General features: G+C 42.5%; 1 protein-coding gene across 4 annotated transcripts in view; it reads left to right on the top strand.

Moving 5' to 3' along the window:
* DIP2C (disco interacting protein 2 homolog C) overlaps positions 1-9,582 on the top strand; it is a 190,638-nt gene that overhangs the window by 144,186 nt on the left and 36,870 nt on the right. For all 4 annotated transcript variants that reach the window (XM_014945016.1, XM_014945015.1, XM_014945018.1 and 1 more), the window contains one exon: positions 9,082-9,250. In XM_014945016.1, the coding sequence (XP_014800502.1) occupies positions 9,082-9,250 (169 nt within the window). The remainder of the gene's footprint in view (positions 1-9,081; positions 9,251-9,582) is intronic.

Genomic DNA, 9,582 nt, shown 5'->3' with positions numbered 1-9,582 from the left:
TTTTTTTTTTTTTTTTTTTTCTTTTAAGTTAGCTGGGTTGATGCAGAGGCAAAGGGAAAGAGCTATAGGAGCGTTAATGGAGCACATTTTTATGAAGACAGTCTGACTCTGACGTCTTTGCCTTCTTTGCCTCCGTCTTTAATTGTCAGACCAGCTACCCCCAGGGTATTCAGCCTCCTGGGCTGGAAGATAAGGATGGTGAGCAGAACAACTCCCCTGTAATCCAGGCGGAAGGAGTTAATGATTTGCTTATGCACCTGGACACACATAAGTCTATGGGGCCGGATGGAATTCACCCAAGGGTACTCAGGGAGCTGGCGGGAGAGCTCACCAAGCCTCTCTCCATTATCTATCACCAATCCTGGTCAACAGGAGAAGTACCAGATGACTGGAGGGTGGCCAATGTGACGCCCATCTACAAGAAGGGCCAGAAGGAGGATTTGGGAAATTATAGGCCTGTCAGACTGACCTCGGTGCTGGGAAAGATATTGGAGAGGATCATCTTGGGAGAGCTCTCACGGCAAGTGCAGGGCAGGCAAGGGATCAGGGCCCCCCAGCATGGATTTATGAAAGGGAGGTCCTGCTTAACCAACCTGATCTCTTTCTATGACCATGTGACCTGGTTTCTCGATGAGGGGAAGGCTGTGGACGTTGTCTACCTGTACTTTGGTAAGGCCTTTGTCACCGTCCCCCATGGTGTTCTCCTGGAGAAACTGGCGAATCATGGCATAGGCAAGTGTACTCTTCACTGGATAAAAAACTGGCTGGATGGCCGTGTCCAGAGAGTTGTGATTAATGGGGGGAAATCCAGTTGGAGGCCGGTCACCAGTGGTGTCCTTCAGGGCTCAGTTTTGGGGCCAGTCTTGTTTAATATCTTTATTGATGATCTATTTAAGGGTGCACCCTTAGTAAATTTGCAGATGACACCAAACTGGGTGGGAGTGTCGATCTGCTTGAGGGTCGGAAGGCTCTACAGAGGGATCTGGACAGACTGGATCAATGGGCCAAGGCCAGTGGGATGAGGTTTAATAAGGCCAAGTGCTGGGTCCTTCATTTTGGTCACAACAACCCCAGGCAACGCTACAGGCTTCGGGAAGAGTGTCTGGAAAGCTGCCCAGCAGAAAAGGACCTGGGAGTGTTGGTGGACAGCCAGCTGAACATGAGCCACCAGTGTGCCCAGGTGGCCAAGAAGGTCAATGGCATCCTGGCCTGTATCAGGAATAGCACGGCCAGCAGGAGTAGGAAAGTCATCGTGCCTCTGTACTGGGCACAGGTGAGGCCTCACCTCGAGTACTGTGTTCAGTTTTGGGCCCCTCACTACAGGAAGGACATTGAGGTGCTGGAGCGTGTCCAGAGGAGAGCCACCAAGCTGGTGAGGGGGTCTAGAGAACAAGTCGTATGAGGAGAGGCTGAGGGAACGGGGCATGTTTAATTTGCAGAAGAGGCTGAAGGGGGACCTCATTGCCCTTTACAACTACCTGAAAGGAGGTTGCAGAGAGGTGTGTGTTGGCCTCCTCCCAAGGGAATAATGACAGGACCAGAGGAAATGGTCTGAAGTTGTGGCAGAGGAGGTTTAGATTAGATGTTAGGAAGAATTACTTTACTGAGAGGGTGGTCAGGCACTGGAACAGCCTGCCCAGGGAGGTGGTGGAGTCACCATCACTGGAGGTATTTAAGAAACGTGTAGACATGGCTCTTCAGGGCATGCTCTAATGCCCAAGATTATTGGTTTGTGGGTGGGTGTGATGTGGTGGGGTGTTGTATGTGTTGTTGGTTTGTTTGGGGTGGTTTTTTTGTGGTTGGACTCGATGATCTCAGAGGTCCCTTCCAACCATGATGATTCTGTGATTTGCTCCCTCCATAGAAAGTTCTTTGGTATGAGCAGTACTAGTTAATAAAATGAAGATAATCCAGGGCAATAAAAATATTCTGCATAAAGTTTTTACCAGTTTTACCTGAAGGAAGCGTTATTTGATAACAACTGAAACAATTTGTTTCAGCAAGTGTTGTTTATTTAAAAGTAGTCTATTGGCCTTTGAAAATATTACATGGGCCAAAGATTAACAGTATTACCGTATTCACTCTTGATCAGTCCTCCTTGATTTAAACTATACTGACCTTAATATTATTTCAGATTTTACATAGCGATTAGAGATTTCTTTGTTTCAAAAAATCTTTTTTTTTCAACATGTTATTTCCCAAACACAGAAATAAAAATATTGAGGCTGCAAAAAAAAGCAGAAAACCTTTCAGAAATATTTCTTATGTAGACTTATGTGTTGCAGCATGACCTGTTGTCAACACTGTTGGACCTTTGCTGTGCTGGGGACTAAGCCAAGTCTGCTGTGGTGCATTCGGTGAGACTAGCGAAGGGCTGTAGAGCACCATGGGAGAGTTCAGCTAAGGAGCGTGTTACGGTATGGGGTAACGTTGGGACATGGAGCATCCAAGAATAACTTCGGTGCAAAATCATGATAGAGCCGTAAAATGCAGATAAACGTTGACCTGTCCAAAATTCAAGTACTTTGTGGTGCCCACGACCCTCCTGAATACAGAAATTTTTGTTTCTTCCAGAACCGTATTTGCAAGAAATAACTATTTGCTGCCCTTAGGTCCTTCCCAATACTGGTAGTATGCAGCCTTTTAGGAGAAGATTGTTTATGACTGGCAAGTGAATAAGGCAGCAAGCCCCTGGGAGAAAGCAATCAAGGTCTGTGCCCCTCTGTAGCTTATAGAAGGAACAGAAAATTTTATAGCTTTTTCAAGGAAGAAAAAGGAGACAAGGGAGTTGAAAGAACTGAGTTCAGGCCAGCAACACTCCAATCTTATGAACCCTCGTGTCAATCTCTTCTTTGCCACTGATCTCCTATTCCTATAAAACCAGAAAACTTGCAGGCTCCTGGAATTGTGACTGTCATTTAAAGGAAGCTGACATCAGATACAGCTTCATTAATTCCACTTACAAACTTAATTTCCATTCCATTACTATTTTAGAAATTAATATTATTTGATGTGATAGCAAAAAATACATCCTGGAGGTTAGTCGACTCTTGCTCTTCAAAACTTAAAACTTTGCAACTACTCTTTGTATTTTAACATACCCAAATCCTCCCCAGCGTTTTACAGCCCAGATTTCTACCTCAGAGGATTCTACTGTAAAGTTGTGATTGTCTGCCACCACTCCCATTAACTAAATTAATACTTCTAATGGCATATGGAAATGAAGTTAGATCTTCAATTTTTGATCAGCTAGGGGGTTTTGAGAGTTAAATAGGAACTCTTCATTTTAGGAGCCCAGCAGGAAGAGAAAGCAACCTCCTGTGCTGGCTGCAGTTTAAATGACAAGTACATTTTAATCCCTTTATTAACTAGACCAAAGGAGGCATAGACTAAGGAATGAAAGAAAAACCAACCTTTTATCCCTGTTGTAGATGCTTAGACGTTGTGCTGGCCTGCTCCACTGCAGTGCCTCAGAATGCCCCATTCCATGAAGTCAAAGCTACTTAGGAAAGCTGCTGGAGCATGGAGCCAGGCCTTTGGTAAGTTTGGAATATATTGCACAGTTTTGCAAAGTTTTTATTTTTAAAAAAATTATTATTTTATGTCCTAAATGGTATAAAATAATAAAGAAAAGAAACCTTGCAAAGCAGTGCAATACATTTAGAAAAAAATGGGAATGACCACGTCCCCTCAAAACTGGCTGCATGCTCCAGAAGGGTTTCCTTGGAACCTTTGTCATTGAACAGCACGTCCTGGCTGTGGCGGCAGTCGTCAACCCCATGTGAGTTCACAAACCTCAAACTTCCTAATTTTAACAGGTTCTTACGAATGACTTAGTAAAATAATACATTGATTTTGTTGTTTTCCCTTTAATAATCTCATTTAGCCATTTGAGAGTGTGATCCTAGTATTCTGAATTGTGTTTCATTACATTTTAAAGTGTATTACGTTCTTTAAAATAAATAAAAAAAACCTACAAGTGTCCTCCAATGTAAAAAAAAATAATTAAAAATCCCATTGTTCAAAAATGCTTCCTGAAATTAAGGTGTCCCTATCTTCATGCTGCTCACTGTGGGGCAGAATAGAGCATTCTGCAGTTCTCTAGAGAGGATTTACTTAATGGATAGTTACTGAGTGATGCAATAGAATAAAGCCCAGCTAAGCCAACCCATAGTGCAGCTCTACTTTTACTACTGGAAGATAGAATTGTTCTTGCTGAAATTAAAATTAAGAACATTAATAATTTTAAATACATTTAAAATATATTCTCAGAAACCAAGATTGCAATAGTGCAAGTCAGTAAGACTCAGGCTGGACCAGAGGAACTGAATTTTCTGGTCCACAGTGGCCACATAATAGTGTGAATGCCAGCTGGGTGTCTTTGGACTCTGCAGGTAGTGTGAGGTCCTTTACTTGTTCTCCAAAAGCCCCCTTTTTTGTGAACATAGTGGGTCTCCAGAACTGAAGATTTAATTTTGGCCAAAGACTTATAAAGCCTAGGTCAGACATATGCCCAAACACTCTGTTTTCAGTAGCAACCTTCCTACAAGCTCTGGTCCAGATGATTGTGAGGGCTTTTGCTTAGTCCCCATCAGGTTCCCTCAGCATGCAGACTCTTTTCATGGATTTTGAATTATGGATATGGCAGCTCAGTTATGTCAGGCTCTACCAAATGCCCAGTTCCCATACACTTCCTTCATCATCAAATCTCAAATATAATCTGTAGAAATGCAGAAACTAAATGAATATACTTATAAGACTCAGCAGTACCTACCTGCCTCCTGCAGTCAAGTGGGAAAGCAGCTCGTATCACCTGAGGACACCAGAAGTAGGGGCAGTGGCGGGTCGGTGGCCTGCCAGAATGCAATTGCAAATTGCAGTTGCCATTTGTCAGCATTTATTGCCCTGCTGAAATTTCTGGAACTATAATAAAACCTCAGACTTTACTGTTAATCTGCCTCAGCACAACATGGGGTGAATCTTTGATTCAGTGGAACAGTTAATTGCCAAGATGTCCTTCCAGGCATCTCGGTGTGCTGCCAAAACAGCCTGCCAGGCAGTGGAAGCGGTGTTGTGATCAGATGGTGCCGTCATACCAAAATACATCCTGGTGCATTTAACTGGAGTGCTCCTGTCCTTGGGCAGTCCTTGCTCAGTGCAGGCAGACAAGGCTCTTCACTTTCTGCCAAAATCCAAGGCTTTGTCCACCACGTGAATACTTTTTTCCCCCCAGATTGCTTTGCAGGCCCCTAAAGGAAGACAGCATTCCTAAAAGATGGTCTCTCACCTCAGCTATCACTGCATTTCACTCTGTGTCTGCGTCCCAGAAGTTGTTGTGACAAGAAGATGCAGGGATGCTCTGTAGTCACTCTCCCTTTTTTGTCTTCTGTTTTGCCTGTTTCTTTTGCATTTCCTAAAAATGCTGGAGACTGATAAACAGATGTCCAGGTCTGCAGTTCTGCACTGTGGCTACTCCTGTTGTAAGACTTGTGTCAGGAGATGGAGTTCCTTTTGTGACGACAGATTTCTACAGCCATAGAAGAAACAATTTTGCTTCAGTTCCTTCCCAGTACTTATATAACTAAATTCTTGCAACTATTTCAATGTACCTTATATTGTTGCAATTGCAGAACAGTAATTTTAGCTTCTACAATTTATATTTAAACCCACAACTTTACCTAGTATCCCGTCTGGTACACACATGTCCAACACGGTTTTGTTGCTTCCAGTAGGAGACTAGCAAAGCTGACAGCCTAACCATCTCTTGATGACCATTGTGTTTCAAGGTGAGATGGAACTGGCTATTTGTTCAGTGCTGCAGTTTCAGGATTAACTCTTGTCGTGTCTCAAATGTGCCATACCTAGATGTACCTACCAGGCATCTCTACCATACCTAGAATTACATGGAGGCAGCCTTGACAGAGCTTACTATAGGTTTGGGACCACACCTAGCTTTATCGAGCATCTCCAAAGCAGCCTTTCTACAAGTGCAGTCTGTTCAAGCACTGCTTGGTTGTTGGCATCTATACTAAGCAAACCCTCTGGCATCTCAGTGATTTGAAACCACAAAACATTGGGGACGTACAGCTTCTCAGGGGTTAACATTGAGGTGTAGTCTGCGAATTTGCAAGGGTGTGTAGCTTCCAGGAACATTTTGTTGCTTGGAGCAATTCACAAAACCTTCATAACGTTTCTGAGATTGATTCAGGGAGGTGAGCCAAGTTCTGACTGACATCGTGGTGGCCAGGTGCTGCATAAACCACTTCAGCTGTGGCACTGGCACATTTGCCCCAGAAGTATGCCTTTGTAGTTCTTCTAGTCCACCAACTGCTCTAGCAAATCAGATGATACGCGTGGGTTATCAAACCACAGCTCAGTAGGCAAAGCCTGTGTTGGTCATCAAGTTTCCAGGCATGGTGTCATCTTTCTGTAGGTTTACGTACTGTATAGACAAGAGCAGCACGTGTCTGAGGTTCTGCACCACAGGTTTCCTTCCTGCTAGGTATTGCCTGCTGCTCTGCAGTTTAATTCTGAACTCAGTGTTTCTGAGGGATTAGAAAACTCGGAAAAGGTACTAGCAACATCTTAATTTATTTCTGTCTGATTTTTTTAGTCAAAGTCTGATCATAAGAGTGTTTTTTTCCCTCAGTCTGGAGAAGATAATGGCTATTTTGCATCCAAATCCTTAAGCTTTGCTGCATGGCTATTGGTGGGAGGTTAAGAGCAAACACAAGTATCTTTCTTACTTGTCCAGCATAATTTGATTAAGAGAGGGAGACAGTTCACCCCCACGCATTAACATTGCTGAGGGGGAAAGGATTTGTCTTTGGTGTAAATTTGTATTCCCAAATTCCACAGTTTTGGACTATTTCCTGGTAAAGCACACTTGAAATCAATCGTTTGTTCTACTGAAAGCAATGCAGCTTTTTCCTCCTGTATTACTGTGGAGTTTGTGTGGGCACTTTTCAGTACAGGGATAAAGTTTATTCTTTTGATTTTGTTTGTATTTTGGGATGTTCTGCCCATTTGAATAAATGGCACTTAAGGGATCTTAATGTGGTTCTGAGTAATTATTTTCCACATTTGACCCCTGGTAGCTTTTATTTATTATTGTGCAGGGTTTGTGGTTTTTTTTCTTTTGATATTGGCTGCATCAAATAGAAGAGTTCAGGGACAGGGTTTGATGCTGAATCTCTGTATATGGTATTCATACAGATTGGAACTTGTCCCAGGTTCTTACTCGAGTGGTTACAGCTTCCTGTTTGTAAGAAATATGTATTTACCAGACAGATCACACACCTTGATTGTTTGTGGAGCCCTAACAAATTTGCAAAGAACTAAGACCTTTTAGTCTTCTCCGAAAAACTTAATAGAATTGGCTAAGAAAGAAAGAGTGAAGTAATATTTATAGTAAAAACTGTTCCTGCTCCCTAACTGGGTTTGATCTGTCACTTGAGCTCAGAGCATACTCCTTTCAGGCTTGGGTAACTTTGCCAACATCTCTTTTCACATGTTTATGAAGCACATGCTCAAGGTTCAGTCATACTTTATTCTCATTCCATAAAAGCAACATAAAAGCATAATGCTTCGTTTGGCCGTCCTGTGCTATAGTCATTATGTCGACCGTACCGGAGAACACACCGCTTCGTGGCAAGACACTGGTCATGAATCATCAAGAGTGGCGTAAATGTGGACAAGCAGTCAAAGATAAAATTTTTACTGTATGATAAATGAAATTATTTGAACTGTAGTTCATACATATTCCATGACATCCTCTAGCTCATACTCCATCAGAGACCTAAGCTATTTGGATTATTAACTGCCATTGTGGCTGGACTTGTACACCTTTTATGTCTTTATCATACCAAGTAAAGACTTCCAGGTCACACAAACCTGGTTCTAAATTGCACAGCTTTTGAAAGGACTCTCACCTGGCTTTGGGGGGGAGTGGGGGCACTCAGTCACCAAGGAGGGAAGCTGTGTGAGCAGCCCATTTTCAAAAATTGCAAAGGTGTGTATCTTCTTCCTAGTGTCAAATGTTGCAGAGATGCTGATATTCCTGGAAATAAAGTTCCATTTCATGTCTTACCTCGGGCACTTGGCTTTGCAAACGTCAGCTGTACTTTACTAAGCTGGCATTTCAAGTTCTCAAGTCACAAATGAATTTCTCTCATGTGCATCATAAATCTCTGGGGCTTTATGGTCCTTTCTCAGAACTTCTATGATTTGGGGGTTTTATGCTATGACCGTTCTGATCTGAAATATCTACAAATCACAAATAAAGATGTGAGTGGACTGTAAAATTGATGGTAAATCTGCCTGTCTGAGATGAGCAAACAACATAGCACCCACGGGAAATAAAGATATCAAATTGGGAATATTTTCTCCCTTGGGGAGAATCTTGGGTACCAGAGAAATTAGCTCTGACATAATTGTTTCCTTCAGGGGACCCTGATAAGTGTGTTTTCTCGATACTTATGCTCACTGGATATCCAATAAACAAGAAATGTAGTATATTTGGGTTTTAAAAGTTCATAAAACTTTCACAGAGGAAATTTAAAACCAGAAGGGTTGTTAAATTTGGGCCAGATTTACTCCCTTGAAAATGATTGCAAACCTCTTGCTTCCCTCAGCAGGAGAGGGGTTATTTCCATATCAAGCAATCAAGTACTCTTTTAATCAAGGTATCTTTAAATGATAATTACTCAATCTTAATTATTTGTCAGCAACATATAATTTTTGTTGATATTGTAATACTGTTTATTAGCACCATTAATAACCAAGCTATTTTGCTATTCTCAGTACAGTTCTAACAGCGAAGTCCACAGGCATTTTGAGTAAATTAGTATTTTAGGAGCGTGTTCTGCCTGCATTCCTCATGATTCCTCATCGAGTCTGAAGGTATAGCAAAAAACGGAGTTAAACTTGAGTTAAACTTCATGTTAAACTACTGGACCTGTAGAGCAATGTACATGGTTCATCCAGTGCTGTGTTAAACTTTATATTCTAGTGCCCCATAGCTTTTAAACATCTGTGGACACAGGCGTTTAGCGTGCGTTAATGAATCTTGTGTCTTTGCAGCGTTTATTCAGGACACCAGTCGATTTTGATTCCTCCCTCAGAACTGGAGACCAATCCTGCTCTGTGGCTTCTCGCCGTGAGTCAGTACAAAGTGAGAGACACTTTTTGTTCCTATTCGGTCATGGAGCTTTGTACTAAGGGACTCGGTTCGCAAACAGAGTCGCTGAAGGTGAGTAGTTGTGCCGTCCTGCCCAACCTGCCGCCTGCACGGTGGTGTTTGGGAGCCTTCCCTGCCACAAAGGGCTGTGCTAAATGTCTGCAGCGAGGAGAAAACCATCAGAGGGCAAGGGCAGCTTCCACAGAACCCGTGTTATTCCTTGCCAAAGGCTATGTATGAGTAGCAGTCATTCTCTTTCAGATCACAAGGCCTTTAAACATCAAGGAAAGGCTTTTATTTACCTAAGCTTTCTGATCTGTCTTGCAGCCTGTGTTGATAGGCAAGTGTTGGAAAACAGAGGTGCAAATGTCAAAGAGGCCCAAGGAATATTATATTGTATATTA

This window comes from Calidris pugnax, unplaced genomic scaffold (assembly GCF_001431845.1).
Source record: "Calidris pugnax isolate Ruff unplaced genomic scaffold, ASM143184v1 scaffold54, whole genome shotgun sequence".
Taxonomy (NCBI): Eukaryota; Metazoa; Chordata; class Aves; order Charadriiformes; family Scolopacidae; genus Calidris; species Calidris pugnax.
The sequence above is the reverse complement of the archived record's forward strand: the minus strand, read 5'-3'. Positions and strand labels throughout refer to the sequence as shown.